Genomic DNA, 18395 nt, shown 5'->3' with positions numbered 1-18395 from the left:
AGATAGATAGATAGATAGATAGATAGATAGATAGATAGATAGATAGATAGATAGATAGATAGATAGATAGATAGATAGATAGATAGGATACTTTATTAATCCCAATGGGCGGTTTCTTCAATTTGTACTATGAGAGCAAGTGATTAGGTTCTAATATATTGCACTTAACTAATTTTCAGAGCTCTTTCAGTTGTAATATTCCCTTGTCTCTGGACCTTGTGATTCAGTGGACCAAGTATGGCTCCCTCGTCAATCCTCAGGCTCAAATTGTGAGCTTAACTCGGAAGTTCACCACAAACTCTACAGCTTTTTTTTTATTTCTTACTTTGTCTTTTATTTTTCTTTTCTTCATTATGTAAAGCACTTTGAGCTACTTTTTTTATATGAGAATTTGCTATGGAAATAAATGTTGTTGTTGTAGTGTTCTGATTGTGACCTCAGGCTGTGTACTGGTGACAGTCTCAAAACATGTCACACCAGTGGAAACCAGACAGACCTCTCGCACCGTGTTTATGGAGACATTTTGGGATTTACATGGTTCTGTAACACATCATAACATTTCTTCTTATTGAAAAAAAATCTTTTTTGGCCTGTTTTTCCTGGGATAAACATAACGCTAAGGGGCTGTGATAAACAAAATATCATGTGGTCAAACCTTTGCCATTTTAAGGTGTAGTTGGAAGTGATCCTTTGTTCTACACATACATAAATACACATACATACATCCATAAAGATATTTTCTTATATAATACGCTACCGTGGCTGTTCATTTGTCTATCCAGGATTTTAAATCACCTGTAGCTCGCAAACTGTTTGACCGATTGACCTGAAATTTGGTACATATATACTACGTGACGTCTACTATCCACATTCGGGGTGATGATTGACCTCCACGGTTATTCCTCTTTTTATTTTATTCTATTGTAGAATCAACTCTCAGCAGCAGGGTGGCGCATGCGTACGGGCGCCGTTCTCATCCTTACCACCTTTGCCGTCACTTCCCCTACCTCTCCATATCCTAAATCATTCTTGAGGCAGATTGAAGACTTAAGTGCCAGTTTAAGTGAAAAATTAAAGAATACGTACTACGTAATTACAACACAAACACTGACTTGATCAGTTTTAACGTGAAAAGATGCTGACGAGAGAAGAGAAGAAGCGGGCCGCTAGGGTGGAGTAAAGAAGAGCTGCTCAGGAATCAGCAAGCGCATCAACCTCTGAGCAAAAGAACGCTAAACGTACAGAGACGGAGGATGAAAACTAGGAATGATCAAGTCAAGTGGATTCACTGCAAAGTTATTGTGCAGTGCGCCATTACTATCTAGTATATATACATGCATATATACACACACATTATATATATATATATATATATATATATATATATATATATATATATATATATATATATATATATATATATATATATATATATATATATATATAATTTGCAGCTGGAGATCCATGAAGGGAGAAAAAACGAATCACGTATCATAAAATAGTTTTTTATTCCTGAGCTTTCAACCCCTATCAGGGGTCTTCATCAGAGGATAATGCTTAGACTTACAAGAATCAAAGGCAATATATAGCAACACATTCATTGGGGGGTGGGTGGAGGTGACTAAGTCAGTATAATCATTGGGGGGTGGGGGGTGGGTTGTATAGTTTATTTATTGTGTACATGTCCTTCTTAAGTTGGCATATGCTGGATTTATGTCCAAGTGTCTGTTGATGGCGTTTTCATCTGATAGCCAAGACTCGGCCAACTCTCTGGCACCCAATGAATGTGTTGCTATATATTGCCTTTGATTCTTGGAAGTCTAAGCATCATCCTCTGATGAAGACCCCTGATAGGGGTTGAAAGCTCAGGAATAAAAAACTAATTTTATGATACGTGATTCGTTTTTTCTCCCTTCGTGGATCTCCAGCTGCAAATATGCAAACCGTATCACAGACCTTCTCTTCCATATATGTCAATGTCAATTTATTTATATAGCACATTTAAACAAACATAGTAATGCTGTGGCCAAAGTGCTTTACAAAAATAGAACAAATTAACATAAAACAAATAGAAATAAAATATATGAACATAAAATAAAATACATAATAAATAGAAGTAATGTTATATACATAAAAAATAGAAGTAATATAATATAATCACAAAGAGGAAACCATCAGTATTACTGAAGGTCACTGAATGCAAGTGAGTAGAAATAAGTCTTTAATCTTGTTTTAAACAGTTCAGTTGTAGACGACTCCTTTATATGATGAGGTAAAGAGTTCCACAGGCGATGTGCGACAGCTGCAAAAGCCCTGTCCCCCTTGGTTTAACACTTGGTACGAGGGACAACCAGAGACAGCTGACCAGAAGATCTAAGCACTCTAGATGGCTGATGTAAAACACACAGTTCGGATAAATAGGCAGGAGTAAGCCCATGTAAAGATTTAAAAACTAGCAGCAGGGTTTTAAAATCAATTCGAAAATTGACAGGCAGCTAGTGTAAAGAAGCTAAAATAGGAGAGACAGAGTCATACTTTCTTGCCCCAACCACAAAGCGAGCGGCAGCATTTTGTACCAACTGTAACCTGTGTATCAAGGATTTGTTAATCCCAGAATACAGCGAGTTGCAGTAATCGAGGCGAGAAAAAATAAACGCATGAGTAGCTATCTCAAGATCCCTAGAAGATAAAGATTACCTAATAGACGAAGTTGGAAAAAGCAACTCTTGACTACAGAATTTATTTGTATATACATATACATACACACACACACACACACACACACACACATATACTCACACAGAATTTTACACAGAAAAGTACATTTTCCTTCACAGGTCATCATTATGTGGCAATTTTAGTGAAAGAAATGCAAGTTAAAGGTTCATATAAATAAAACAGCTAAATATGCACAACATTTGACAGGTAAAAAACATAGAATGTTCTATTGGTGAAATGAATGAATAAAATAAATAATAAATGTTCATGTGTAAAACCTGTGAACACATTTTTGGAATCAAGTGGTTTTCCATTCCATTCTGCGCTCACGTAATGCATTTCTTAACATGACATCGGTGACAAATAAGCCATTGGGGTACTGACCTGTAAAGAGGATTTGGGCCACTTGATCCATGACAGACTCGCTCTTTCGTTTCTTTAACCTGTAAGTCATATGAAGACTTGAGTTAGTTAGTCGAGACTGCCGTCCTTAACCCCTTGTTAAATGTTCTTTTCTACAAATTGCAACTCAATTTACAAAAGAAACGCCAAAAGAAGGAGGCAACTTACTTTACGACGCATAAATGAAGACAAGGCCAGGAGATGTGCCAGGCTAACACAGTACACTTCACTCGCTACTGCAGGTGCCACGTCACCCCAGTCGTGACTCACTGGTTTGCACGTCAGCAGGACAGCGTGGGCTCCAGAACACAACGTTCACGACAAAGACCTTCATTCATAGCTCTGCTCACTTCTGGCGTGGCACTGGATAACGTCTAACAGGCCTCGCTTCCTCTTCTCGGACGATGTGTCGATGTTCGCAGGACTTGTCACGTTTTCCTACTTAAAGCTGCTAAAAATTACAAGTTCTAACAATTGTGGTCTCACCTAAAACCACAACGTGAATCAAATATTAAGCAAACATTTTCACATAATGATTACAATAACAATAATACACATGGCTGAAAATCAGACATCAAACATACAATATCAGTTTTTAAAACTTTTTTTATTTTTTAATTTCTTTTTTAAATTTTATTTATATTATCTACAAAGTAAAAGTTCTTTAACTTAAAAATTAATTCACTGTCTGGTGATGAGAGGTAAACTCCACAGTCAATTTATAAATAGACTTTTTTTTTTTCCTTGAAATGGGATTTTTGCAAACTTCCTTTTATTTTCCTTTCCTGATTGGTTAGAATGATGAATCGTCTTCCAAGTCCTAGTCGGAGCAGCAGCAATTAACAGGTGTGTTAATTCGTTCACTAGATGAAGAGTTTTAGAAACATACCGGGCTGGGGTGAAGTGACAAGAAACTTTCCAGTTCTCAGCAGTCGAGTCCAGAATGGCAAATATGTACAACTTGATAACGAGAATTAAACGGGGAAATTTCCTTCACGTCATGAAAAACGTCTTTTAAGTCTGTCGATGGTCCGCCCACCGCAGACGGACCTCTTAGCATTCCTACGGACTTTACAAGAAAGCGGAGGGGGTTGGCAGGATGATCACGTAGCCATCGGTTTCTTTGGATCTGCTGAAGCAGGCTGAGAGTCCGTGGGAGGAAGCCGAACTCGGCAGCCGTTTAGTGTTTCCTATAACTGGGGTTGATGGTGGGTTTGCACTGAAGACGAGAAAAGATAAATACAACATTAAGGGGATGGGCGACACTGAAGAGGCAAACAAACAACCTGTAAAGACTGATTTGACCCACCTTGCAGTTTCATTAATATGTTCAAATTATTATGATTATTATTATTTTTTAAATTTTATTCACCCTTTAATGGCATACTCCACCCAAAAATGATCGCTTCTTTTAATCTGTTACTTAGGCTGTGTTGTTTGTACTGATGTCAAGTTTTTATGGAAAATGGAGATAACACAGTTTGATATAACAGGCTGAACCAACAGCAAATGACACCAAAACAGCCATGAAAGAAAATCTCAAGTTTACTCGTGTCGCATGATCTAAATACCCTCACAACGTCACTAACACATATTCCTGTTAAAACGTTGCTAAATAAAAACGCTTCTGGACAACACTCTCTCGCTGGTGGCTAACGACCAGCCTTCTCCGCTCCATGGTGGTGAACACCAGAGAGAGACAACAAAAAGTCTTGATAACATTCTGACAGCCTGACTGAAACAAAAAGGACTTGACACGGCAACGCAGAAAAGCTTTGGAACCGAAGAATCGCACTTCTGCAGCTACGCCCCTGTGAGGGAGCAGTGCCAGGACAAAAACACGGAAGGATGTTGCAGCAGCGTATGTACACACTGGATAGACTGGAAGGACAGGACAGTAGGTGACTGCCTGCTACAGACAGAGTCCCCCCCACCATAAATTAGGCAGCGGGGTTCCTGTCCGGTGAGCCCCAGTTTGAACGCCTGCATTGGATATTCCCAAGGGGGCTGCCCTGTCAGGTTCCGGGGGAGCCGCCAAGGGAAGCAGTCATATACTGATTGTACAAGGGTCACCAGACGAGCTTTCCAGAAGCAATAGATTGAGCATTGTAAGTACTCCTGGATCGGGAGTTAAAACAGAGCCCCCCCACCAAGTTAGCCAGCAGGGTCAGAGTCATGGTCTGCGCTTTTCAACAAAACTGTAGTAATGTGGACAAGGCCTTGGACTTTCATGAGATTGCACCTCTGAATTGACCTCCTGCATGTTGAAGCACCTCAGATATGGGCAAACACTTTCCTCCCAATTGTGTTCTCACTCACTTTTCTTAAACGGTTCGTCTCGAACTACACACTCCCGTCATGTTGATGTCACAACAAGTGCAGTGGTAGCCAATGGAGGAGCGATTACTACGAATGAGGCGGGTTTTCAATCTAAAACAACATTCTCATTCTAAATTGGCCCTAGTGTGTGCTTGGTGTGTGGGTGTGTCCTGCAGTGGGTTGGCACCCTGCCCGGGATTGGTTCCTGCCTTGTACCCTGTGTTGGCTGGGGATTGGCTCCAGCCGTCCCCCGTGACCCTGTGTTCGGATTCAGTGGGTTGGTAAATGGATGGATGGACAACATTCTCATTTGAGCGGGCGTTCTGTGACTGTTTGTGAAAGCATTTTCCGTACTTTATTTAACAACTAGCAAAGCCAAACGCCCGTTTATTAAAACAGACCTGATGGTACATAGGGAAGGAAAGAAAGAGAAGAAGAAAATGAATTCAGGCTAACAGGGGTGTCCAGCGTCCCTCATTTGTTCCATCCAGGGGCTGCGCCAGGGCAGAGGCCAGTCAGCCCTTATTGTGACGGTTCTATTCAATAAGGGCGCGCACAAAAAGGCGAGCTTCAAAAGGGCGACCTCAATTGGGCGTGGCAAATAAAGGCGCGCGTAAATAAAGGTGAGCTTCAAAAAGGCGACCTCAATTGGGCGCGGTGAATAAAGGCAAACGCAACAAAATTATTACAGAAAATTTATTAGATAAAGGCAATGATTGAATATATAAAAAGGCGAAAGCAAGAATATTAAAACATTCGCTCGATTGAGGTCGCCCTTTTGAAGCTTACCTTTATTTACGCGCGCCTTTATTCGCGGCGCCCAATTGAGGTCGCCCTTTTGAGGCTCGCCATTTTGAGGCTCGCCCTTATTGAAGGATACCTACTGTGACACCTGGTTATCTACACATATTGGACCACTAGCAAGATGAGCAGCCGTCGGTCCAGGTTGTACTGCTATTAAATTGTCACACTCACTACCGGTTTTGTGTTTTGGACACATCAGGAAGGCGAAGTAGTCTAAAACGCTAGAATAAATGCACAGACCTTTGCTACCGCTGCTTCTAGTCCTCTGCGGTGTAACCGGGGGAAATAAATATGAAGGAATGGGGACAAGTGGAGCTACAGATTGTGACAGGCTATAATAATAATTTTTATAATAATAGTAAGTTTTAGTTATGTAGCGCCTTTGATACACTCAAGGACACTTTACAATTCAATAAACACATTAACAAGACAGTAGACAGATACTTTATTAATCCCAAGGGGAAATTCACAAATAAAGAAGTAGAGCAGAAACAGAGCAGAGTGTCAACCCACAAAGGAGATTTGTGTTCAGGTCCATGTAATTAAGAATCAGAATGGGGTCACCCTCGGACCCTGCCACTATAAAATACAAGTGCGTGAGACATTGTGAACATTCCACTAGATGTCAGAGATGCAGATTACATGCCTGATGTAAATGGAGGTTTCTTTTCACGGGTGTTTTAATATTTGCCGTTTGTTAAGCACTGGTCTCCACTAAAGCCCACTAGGTCAGGAACTTTTTTTTTTTTTATCTCCTGGTTTTAACAATTTTTTCCTCACGCATCACTGCATACAAGGGGTAAGTAACAGATCAAAAAAAGTACCATAGTATGTGCTGGAGTAGTCCTTTAATATCTGAGAACAATGCACAGAATTTGTAAAGACAGACCCTACAGTTTAAGCTTAGAAACCGCTGTAAGAGGACAACCCTGTAAAAATATCAGCAATTACTGTACCTGATGGGGTGGCCAAGTCATCAATAGGTGGGAAAGGGTTAATAGGTCATCTCATCTTCTACTGACCTGACATAACTGATGGTAGCCTGCAATTATTACAGCTACATATTAAACACAGTGCATTGAGACAGGGGGATGGGGTAAAGAGAATGGACACAGATTGAAAGATGAGGATGGTCTCCATTCAGAACTGGAAATGCAGCACTTGCCCCCATCACAAATCACTACAAATGAGCAAATACATACTGATCCAAAATTATTAGCAAACTCCCATAATGCCCTGACTGAGTGAGTAACTAACTAACATCATGAACAAGAAGATTAGTAACTTCAAGTGAGGACATCATTTCAGAGAACATGCAGGCTCCAGATTCTAAACTCTCTCTAACATGAGACATTTTTAAAATTTTCTGCTATATAAGAAAAATAAAAACATTGCACATCAAGCTATAAAAATGGAAATGAGAAATTAAAAACATTACACTCAAAATATTTGGGGCAGAAGGGGGACTGTGAATCAAAGAGTGGAAACAAGTCACATTCTGCCATCTCACTTCTTTCCAGAACATATTAAGAGTGGGGTGAGGAAGCAACAGACAATCAGACGAGTATTTAAGGGTGCACTAGAAATGACAAAGTAAAAATTAAAATGCAGGAGTCGATACGCTAACAGCAACTGTGACATGTCGGCGTAAGGAACTGCTCACTGCAGCAGCATTCGAGTTCTGCCAGAGTTCATTTCCATTACATTCACTAAGCACCTAGCATGGCACAACACCAAAAAGTTAGAAATTAAAAAGATATTTTATGCTCATTTCATAAAAACAAGAAATATTAATTGAGCCCCAACAGCAAGAGTGGCACATACTGTTGCCCGTGGTCTTTACCTGAAGGATGTGCCATGTATGAGAAGTGTGTAGTTGAGGAGACAGGAATAGGAGGCAGTGCGCTCTGAGGAATTGGAGGCTGGGGTCCACCGGGAGGCTGGGTTGCCATCAGCATCATAGGCGGATGAGTGGGTGTCGCATGATGAGGTGGAACCATTCCGGACTGTACATGAGCCTTTAAATAGACAAGCGTCATTTTAGAAACATGGGCCACAGAGATGAGAGCACAACGAAATGACATAACGCAAAACCTTTACGAAGTATTAGGGACCAGTTTCCTCATTCTGTGTGGAATTCCAAACTTGAACTGCCGCAAAATGTCAACAGTTGAACTGTGTGGAACCCTTCTTAAAATTAACGTCTTTGTTCACCTGTCTTCACAATTTCGCAGGAAATTCCAGCTAAAAACAAAATCTGCATCGCCAACCAATTGGGTCATGTCAGGCAGTCCTTACCTGAGGAACGTGTGCCATGTGCGAGGTATTGTAGCCATGCTGGACCTGTTGGGGGTGAATGTAAACAGCTGGGGCCGCAGTGGTGAAGCTAGTCTGAGGAGACTGTGGGTTGGGGCCTGGGGTCATCGAAGGAGGGGTCGGGGTCAGGGTCGAGTAGAGGGGCTGTTGCTGTGGGTTCCCCAAATGAATAGCTTGAGCGGCTTGATGCTGGGCATGCTGTCTCAAGAAAGAAAGAAAGAAATATTAATATGCGTTAATCCAATGAATGCCTAATAAAGGACACAGAGGAAACAAGCGTTAGCATGACAAATGAAACCTGGGTAGCAGTTTGAAAATACAATGATGCTTGCCGGGAACAGACTGCAGCCACCACATGAGCCGGCTCAGGATAAGCAAGTTAGGAAGATGGACCCATGGAAGTCGATTTTAAGCACAAGTACTTTATCTTAAGCCGGATGGGATGTTGATTTCATTACCTGAGCACGTGAAGCCTGCGTGACAAGCTTCTAAAGTATCGCGAGCTCACCTCTTGTTCGGATAGCCAGGTGTTGCTTAACGTTGCCGGTGCCTCATACGAAGGATTTAGGTACAATGAGTTCAGCCACAGTCTCTTACCCCATTTTTTCTTTTTTGCTTAATTCCCAGTCTCTCATGGTGTGTAAAACGTAGGACATTGGATGAGCGAGCCTCTCTCCGGTTTGTGAGGTCTACCACACGAGTGTTCCGTATTTCTCTTTGCTATATTACATTCATTGTACTTCTAGGTGGGTGGTCATTGGATCTCAACTCACACACGCAACCTAATCCTCCATGACTTAATGTAAGATCAAACCAGTTTGATTTTGTCAGACTGTGTCACCGGTTGAATCAGATTAAACGACTGGTGCTCATAGGATTGTGCAGCGACTGCCTTCGATCTGCCAAGACTGTGTAAGTGAAGACTACGACTGAAAATTGCTGAGGACGTGGCCTTCACACGTGAGATGCACTCCTGAGCGCCACATACAGCAGGTTTTCTCTCAACGACCCCTCTTATTGCCCCCTAAAGCACAGCAAGCAAGGTTTTACACTTACCCAATAATTCATTCTCCATGTACGGTGCCTATTCAGAAACTCGACCCATTTGTTCTTTGACTAAACAGCAGTCATTTTTTTCTGGGATATTTTTCTATTTCTATGCACATAAACAGTATTTTAGTATTTTTTTTTGCTCTTTTCAATGTGACAATGTTTTCTGTACGAAAAAAATTATCATAAAGTAAAATAACTTTGCTTATGAAATCTCTAAGTTGTGGAGGACACAACTGCCGTACAATGCGCATTCACCACTGTTATGAGATTATACTGTGTGAATCTAAAGGATAGCACTGAAAAACAAATAAATCTCACAATTAAAAAAAATCTTGAGACGAGACTATTGCCAAGAGATGTTTTCAAGTCCCGCCCTCCTCTCAACCATTTCTGGTTCATGGCCCACCCCCACGGTCCTATCACCTGTTATTGGTGTGAATACTTTTGTCAGACGCAGTTCCTGCGCTCTTATAAATTTTTACATTTTCCTCACATTAATAAAAAGTCTTATTATGTCCAAATCTTATTGAAGAATTTCATCCTGAAGGGTTATCAGCAGAAGAAATTAGTACATGGGCAATCCTAGCACCAGGAAACGATTAAGTCAAACAAACGAACACAAAAACTGTCGATCGGTTACACGCAAGTTGATTAAATGCGTATCAATAGACTCTGCTGAAGCAGTTGGTGGTGATGATGCGGAAGATGAAAATTTTAACAACCGACAAGAACGGTAATGTAGTCCATCTTCAGAAGATAACATTTGACACCACAGGAGATCTTGATATGCATTTCATATTAAAACGTTTACAGTTTCCCATTAGTGCCAGAAAGATTAACTTAGCAAATGACAGAGCAAGCCGAGGAAGGAAACACCACACCACAGACAAATGACAGAGTAATAAAAGACAAGAGTGCACCCCAATGCAAGAAGAGTCCTCCGCTTGAACCACCATGCAACACCACACAGCATCGGACATTAGCCTTGACATCGTAAAATTGTTAATATACGGAAAAATAAATTAGAACACCAAATAGCCCGTAGATAGCCAGGTCCTTTTGTTTTATATGTCACTCTGCTATATTGGATTTATATGCAGTTACCATATTCCTAAAGTTTTTATGCTCATCGATAAAATGTGTCTCTATTATAAAATCTTGAGACGAGACTACTGCCAAGAGATGTTTTCAAGTCCCGCCCTCCTCTCAACCATTTACGGTTAACGGCCCACCCCCACGGTCCTGTCACCTCTCCTTCGTGTGAATGCTTTTGTCCGACGCAGTTCCTGCGCTATCAGCTCTAATACATTTTTACATTTTCCTCACTTTAAGTTCCCAATTAAAGAAGACGTATTATGTCCAAATCTTATTGAAGAATTTCATTCTGAAGAGTTATCAACAGAAGAAATGAGTACACAGGCAATCCTAGCGCCAAGGAATGATAAAGTTAAATAAATTAATGAGAAAATTGTCAATCAGTCACACGTCAAATTGGTTAAATGCGTATCAATAGACTCTGCTGAAAGAGTTGGTGGTGATGGTGTGGAAGATGAAAACATCAACTTACAATATCACGAAGAATATCTACAACCGTTAACACCGTCTGGTCTTCCACCGGCCGAATTACTGTTGAAGGAAGGACGTATCGTAATGTAATTGCGTAATTGATGTCTGAGTGATAGGCTATGCAATAGGGCAAGATTAGTTGTGTTCAAAATTGGTCGAACATTTCTAAAATTTTAACAGGCGACAAGAAAGGTAAAGTAACATGAGACACCAAAGGAGATCTTGATATGCCATTCGTATTAAAATGTTTACAGTTTCCCATTAGAATAGCTTTTGCTATAACAACAAATCACAGGGACAAACATTTGAAAAAGTCGGTTTATTTACTAGAGAGAAAAACGATATTCACTCACGGGCAGTTATACGTTGCGTTGTCACGATGCAACTCCAAATAGAATCCAAATTCAAAGCGAATTGGTGAAAAGTTAATTCCAAATATTGTTGTTACTGAAGTTTTACAGTAAAAGTAAGTTTAAAAATAATTTGCATGTTAATTTCCAAGCGAAACAGAACGAAAACATATAATGCAATGAACAACAACATTTATTTATATAGCACATTTTCATACAAAAAAGTAGCTCAAAGTGCTTTACATAATGAAGAAAAGAAAAATAAAAGACAAAGAAAGAAAGTAAAATAAGACAACATTAGTTAACACAGAATAAGAGTAAGATCCGATGGCCGGGGGGACAGAAAAAACATAAAAAAAACCTCCAAAATAAAATCTGCAGGGGTTCCAAGCCATGAGACCGCCCAGTCCCCTCTGGGCATTCTACCTAACATAAATGAAATAGTCCTCTTTGTATTTAAGGTTCTCACGGAAGGACTTGATGATGATGGTCATGCAGACTTCTGGCTTTTAATCCATCAATGTTGGAACATCACGGTGCTTTGAGTAGATGGTGGTGGTTGTGCCACCACAAAGAAACCGGAAAAAGAAACAAAAGAGAAATACCTCTAATGCAATATTAAATATAATTTTCTTTCAATTTATTACGTTTAACTATTTCTTACTATGGTTAAGTACTCGCTGTAATGTAAAATAGTTATTTGTACATCCGCTTCCCCATATGCAAGCGGCAGAGCCATGAAGAGGCTAGCATGTAGTGCATGTCTGGGGGTTGGTGAGCGAAGCGAACAGGGGGCAGAGCCCCCTAGTAAAGATAAAATAATAAGCCCAAATTAGGAAAAGGGTATTTAACAGTATGCAAGCATTTAGATGTCACAATAGGTTCAATTCTCAGGAGGCACTGCTTCATAAAACCACCAAAAGGGTGGTCCTCACAGGGCTGAGGTGTTGAGACGGGAGGAAATGTTCACCTGTCAGTCATATCAGGAACTTGGTGTAACACACTGTGAAATCAACCTCCTGAAGAGTGGCACAAAAAGTCAGTACTCCACTAAGACCCAGGTGGAGTTTGTCAAAAGGGACCAAGATGAACCAGTGGTAGCATGGGAAACGTTTTGCGCCTAGATGAAACCAAAGTATACCGTTTTACTCTAAGAGCAATGTGTGGTGTAAATATAAAACATTGCCTGCTCGTCTAGCAGCACTACGTCTACAGTTACAGTGACGTATGGTGGGGTTAGGCCGGGTTGTTCTTCATCAGCAGGGACCTGACATCTGCTTAAACGCTCAGTTCAATGAGGTTCATTTTTGTCTTCGGTGAGTGCAGGTGCCAAGCTCACCAGTAAATGCAATTAACTAAGTTTACAAATTACTAACTTCATAACGAGTACCCATAGAGACGCTGATTTGATTAAAAACAACAGAAACAAAGTAGTTGAGAAATATCTGTCCATTAACTTATTGTTGAATTATTATGAACTACTATGAATGTCAGAAAATACCTCAAGAAAAAATATATTATTTCAGTCTGCTAAAAGAACTTAAAAGCTTGGGCAAAATATCATCTTTCAGCAGGATAGTGGCCCCCAAACACAAAACCAAAGTAACCTTGAGAGGCCTATGGACAAAAAAAGAAAACGTGACTGTCCTACAATGGCCACGTCAAAGCCCGACTGACAATCTCTGGCACAAGCCAACAGTTGTGGTGCACAGGCATCTTCTGACCAATGTGACGGCCCTGGAACTAATCACTCCATCAGAATGGGCTACAAATGGTAAGCCAGGACACACTAACCCCAGAAGACGTCAAACTCTTAGCGTTGCAAAGTGTGGCTCTAAAAAATAACAAATGTGGAGGTTACATACTTTTGCTAACAACTTCTTTCTTACATTCTTCTTAGAATAAAACTTAACATAAACCAATGTTGGATAAACGATAAGAACTAGATCGGAGTTTTAGTGCTTTGAAATAAAAATATCAGCAAACAAAGGCCATGTCACATTAGACGACTTGCATAATCTGAATAAGTTGCCGCTGATGTAACACGACATACCCCACAAACTCACCCCAATAAAAGCCAAACAGGTCCGTGACTCCCCCGCCAGACAGGTTTGATTTTGTCTTTAGCCATATTAGCGGCTCGGCGTGGATGACAGCTAACAAGCAACGAATGCTCATCCAGAAGTATAACGATTATGTAACGCAGCCATGAGGATTAAGGAACACTGGTGTTTAGGACCTCACAAACAGATGAGACGTTGGTCTGTCTGAGGTGTCATTTTTTTACATATGAGAAAAGAAAAAGATAAAAACAAAGGAGGCAGAGATGGCGGCTGAACTCAAAGTACCTGTTAACTCTGCGTACGGCACCGGCTCCGTCAGTTAGCACACAATTGTCTGTTAGAAAAAAATCGGGCAGGCACAACCGTACTGGAAAGTTTTAATGCAATTGCTAACTTTCATTTCATGTTTATTTCTATAGAAGAAAGACAACAAGTGTCAAGTGCTGCACAATAACATGAACTAAAACAAACCAAACACTTCAACAAAATAAAAAAATCGGGAGTGGTCTTCCCTCGACTTTCTCGTATACTGGAGATGGATATTTGAGGAGTAAACCGTAAGACAACGATTTTTATATATTATGTACATTAAAGAACCATCAACAAAAATCCAATCAATTGAACAATTATTATAAAAGTTGAATAAATCGGACTCTGCAGCTGCTTGAATAAAAGGTGAAGTACCACTTCCGGTTAGTGGAAATGGCCGAAAAAGTTTCTAAAAAAATCTACGTTTTTGTACCTTATTATTGTATGCAAAATTTGGTTGACCAAAGTGAAAGCGCACTCAAGTTATTGTGTTTTTACACACACAGACATAATTCCAAAGATGGTATTTTCAGACTCATGGAGGTCTAAAACTTACCCTGCATAATGCAAGATTGGCTTAACTTTGGGCTCCCGCCACCAGACCCCCCGAGATGGGTCTTTGCTCCACTTAAAGTACATTCACAGCTTTACCTGTTGACCAATCCTGACCACTTTGAACATTTATTTCATCACAACAAAAGGTTTACAACTCATGATAGATCTCTAAAGAGGTCATTCCTCGCAAGCATTTTTGCGAAACCCTCTCACCTGAACGGGGCTTGGAGCAGGATGGCTGGCAGGGTGTGGTGTTTGCTGTTGCTGCTGCTGTCCCGTTGGAGTGGCCGATGGCTGAGGATGCTGAGGGTGATGGTGCAGCGCAGCACTGGGGTGGGTGTACTGCTGAGGGATGGGACCGGGCGAAACTGAAATCAAAAGGGAATGCTCAGTTTAAAACAGTAACCACAGCATGACAATCACCTAAAAACACAAGAAGTCGTACACTTGCTTGTCCATGTTGTTTTAAAATAAAATAAAAATCCTGAAAACAGGACTTATTGCAGTGAACCTTTGAAAAAGTACCTTTTTTTTTTTTATTTTTACAAAGCTCTCTCTTAGCCAACATTTTCACAGCTGCATTTTAAAACGGCCCCTGCACTTAATCGACAAAATCAATGTAACTGGTAAATCTTCGCCCCATCAATGTACTAACCCTGCCAACCAGTCACTAACCTAATAAATATTTAATGTTGAAACTGAGTTATAATTATACCCAGAATGCATTTTTTTGCATTTAAGAAAAAAATTCACACTAAAGCAGCCTGAGATGGTATATTTCTTATGCAAGAACAACGATAAGCAAGAGAAATCCATTAATGGGAACCCAAGAAATGTAAATACATCAGGCAACATCTCTTCTCAAATTAATTAGGCAGGGAAAAAAAAAAAAAGAACTGCTGAGTACATAGCTTTAAAAAGTCTAATTAAAAGAACAGAATGTATAATGTGCAGAGGAGAAGAAAAAGACTTGCAGGACTGTGTTAAAAGTGTTAAAAAAAAAAATTTAAAAATCGGACAATGTTGGCATGGCGTAACATTCAGGTGTGACAAAGTTAACTGATATGAACGTTGGAGCATTTCACACTTATTTACTTCATCCTAGAACACGGGTGGGCAAAGTCAGTCCTGGAGGGCAGTAGTGGTTGCAGGTTTTTGTTCCAACTCAGTTGCATAATTAGAAAACAATCCTTGTCTATTTAATTTCATGGCTTGTTAGTTGCTTTAACTCTGCCATGTCAGCTCACTCTCATATCCTCGATTTTCTTCCCTTTCCTAAGGATATCATCCAAATGATTTGAAAGCTAAAACGGACGAGTTATTCTCAGTGCTTCACTTTCCTTCCAAGTATTTTATTAAACCCAATAGTTCATGATAAATACACACAGAGGTGTAAACGGTAACACACTAAATGGAGAAATGCTGGTTTCTTTTATCATTTCCATATTATTGCTAATTAGGAGCAATTAAAAACCAAGAATACAGCTGTTTACGACTAAAATAAGCAATAAGAGTTCAAAATCTTAACGAGCGAGACCACTAAAGTGAAACAGAAGCGTTACTTGAGCAATAAGTGCCACTTATTAAGCAATCGGCCACTACGGCCCTCCAGGACCGAATCTGCCCACCCCTGTCCTAGAGTCAGCCATTGCATTTTTGGTTTTTAATTACATTTGTAACAATGAGTCGTTTTCAAAAGTAATCGCGATAATAAAGTGCAACTCGTGTTAGTAGACTACAGTATGTGACATGGCCGCTTGTTAAACTGCCTTTTACAACGGAGCACAGAGAGGCTTGTAGCGGCTCGATGGCTTTCATAAACAGCAGACGGCAATTCAAGTGACATCACGATGATGCGTATTAGTGGTGGAGCGTCTGTAACTAACTGCTGTTCAATTTTCTTCAACATAAATGTATACCCAATAGAGAAGTATCTAGTAATTAGCGACTGTTAATACAAAATGACCAATACTTACATAAAATCTGTATCAGTATCGCCGTATGTGTGGAGAAAAGCAACTGAAATGAATTCCCAGTTTAGCTATTAATAATAGTTAAAACATTTGTTAAAATTATTTAAATAAGAACTTGGAAAGGAGCCGATTTATTATATAACGGGACTACAAATCGTACAACATGGGCAAGATGATCAGGGGTTTTGCTGCGATTGTACGTTTGTGTTCTGGGACTGAAAGATCAGGCGCCCCTACAAACTCCTGACGCCACCGTCCATTGCTAAATCCGTCCTGTGTTTATATCCGTTTGGGCCGCTGCGCCTTTCCCGTGTTATAGAGGTGTCCAAACTCCATTTAGCTGCAGGTTAATGACGTAGGTTCTTTACAATAACAACCCACAGATAATCTTATATATGCGTACTTAATTGCTTTCACTTTCCATTTACTTGCAGAGAAGTGAATTCTTCAATCCTCCGTTATTTAAATGACCTAACGAACCAGGACAGGGCGCTGCTGGGTGACTTTTAAAGAGGAAAATCCTCAGAATGGACAAGATCAAGCAGCTGTCCTCAAGGTCAAACTGAAACAGCAAACGCGTTCCTAGTTGAAGTCCCACAGAACGGTCCTCCATTTTAAGATGGACGGGATTTGCAAATTCGCCAATGCTCTTCAATGGGAAATTTTGCAAAAAGTCCAGCAAAATGACACCTTTTATTGGCGAACTAAAAAGATTACAATATGCAAGCTTTTTCGAGGCAACTCAGGCTCCTTCTTCAGGTGAGATGTAATCCCCTGAAGAAGGTGCCTGAGTTGCCTCGGAACGCTTGCATATTGTTATCCTTTTAGTTTGCCAATAAAAGGTGTCATTTTGCTTGACTCTTCACTATTCATAATGGCTCACATGGTACAACACCCTAGTACTACAATGGGAAAATGTGGAATTTTAAAAATTCATACAGGGCAATCTGAGATATGTGAACGAAAACTGAACCGTCTTGACAAATTTCTTTGAAGGTCAACAAAATTGGTCCACGGGAGTCCAGTGGTGCCATGTGGACAGACAGACATGGGCTTTCACAATAGGTGCTTCACCCATTATACGTGAACGCACCTAAAAAACAGAGCAAAGTAAGAACATTAAAAGTACTAACTTCCACTCGCGATTGAAGCAACTTATAAACCCAAGTTACTGTACTGACACTTGTTGTCCCTCAATAGCTGAATGTCATCTGCTGCTCTAATTCAGCCAGCCCCTTACCATACATTGCATGTGTCTGGTCAGCAGCCCCATACTGTGTAGTAGAAGACGACACCAGCCCAGGCTGGCCATGCGTTGGAGGAGCCATCATACGAGCACCACTCTGTAACACTGGGCTGTAGACATGTGGAGGCTGCACAGGGCAGAAACAGGCGAGACAAAAGTTTAAAAAAAAACAAACAAAAAAAACCAAAAAAAAAAAACAGTAAAACGGCTCAAAGGAAGACAATGGCTACACGTTACCTGCGATTGATAATGAGGTACTTGCTGAACCAGAGGCTGACTGGCAAACTGCTGAGGGTTATAGGTCACATACTGTGCCGAGTATGCAGGGTTGGGTGTTACAATTGGCGGTCCTGCTGCCGACACTGGGTGCATCATGGCTGTTGTGCCTTGGGGATGGTGCTGGTCAGGTCGTTGTTGAGGCATGTTGGGTACTAAAGTGCAAGTGACATATTTATATAAAAAAAAAAAAAAAAAAAAAAAAGAGAAAGAACGAAAAAGACACACAGTTTTTCAGGGGAATACAAGTTGATCTCATCACAATCAAGTGGTAAGCAGTAATTCCAAATGATCAATACAGAGAAACTTTGGCGACCCAACTTTATACATTAAAATACTAAAGAGCACAGTGGGGCAAACCATTCACTACAGAAGAAATTCATGCATTTTAACATAACCGCCATCTTTGGAACACAAGGCAGCACTGTACAGGAAAGTATCTCAT

The 18395-nt window shown here is 40.4% G+C and overlaps 1 protein-coding gene across 4 annotated transcripts in view; it reads right to left on the bottom strand.

Moving 5' to 3' along the window:
* Positions 1-3708: 3708 nt before the first annotated feature.
* Positions 3709-18395, bottom strand: part of atxn2 (ataxin 2) — a 99179-nt gene continuing 84492 nt past the window's right edge. For 3 of the 4 annotated variants that reach the window (XR_003718971.2, XR_003718972.2, XR_003718969.2), the window contains exons 19-25: positions 17912-18105; positions 17669-17801; positions 14669-14823; positions 8542-8757; positions 8087-8261; positions 7200-7285; positions 3709-4339 (exon numbers count right to left, since the gene is read on the bottom strand). Coding sequence is in view for 1 of the 4 variants with exons in the window: in XM_028825276.2 (XP_028681109.1) it covers positions 4311-4339; positions 8087-8261; positions 8542-8757; positions 14669-14823; positions 17669-17801; positions 17912-18105 (902 nt within the window). In the remaining 3 variants the exon portion in view is untranslated. The remainder of the gene's footprint in view (positions 4340-7199; positions 7286-8086; positions 8262-8541; positions 8758-14668; positions 14824-17668; positions 17802-17911; positions 18106-18395) is intronic. The other variant, XM_028825276.2, reaches the window with a different exon arrangement.

The sequence above is a fragment of the Erpetoichthys calabaricus genome, chromosome 18 (assembly GCF_900747795.2).
Source record: "Erpetoichthys calabaricus chromosome 18, fErpCal1.3, whole genome shotgun sequence".
Lineage (NCBI taxonomy): Eukaryota > Metazoa > Chordata > Cladistia > Polypteriformes > Polypteridae > Erpetoichthys > Erpetoichthys calabaricus.
Note: the sequence above shows the minus strand (reverse complement) of the source record. Positions and strands in the feature narration are given on the sequence as shown.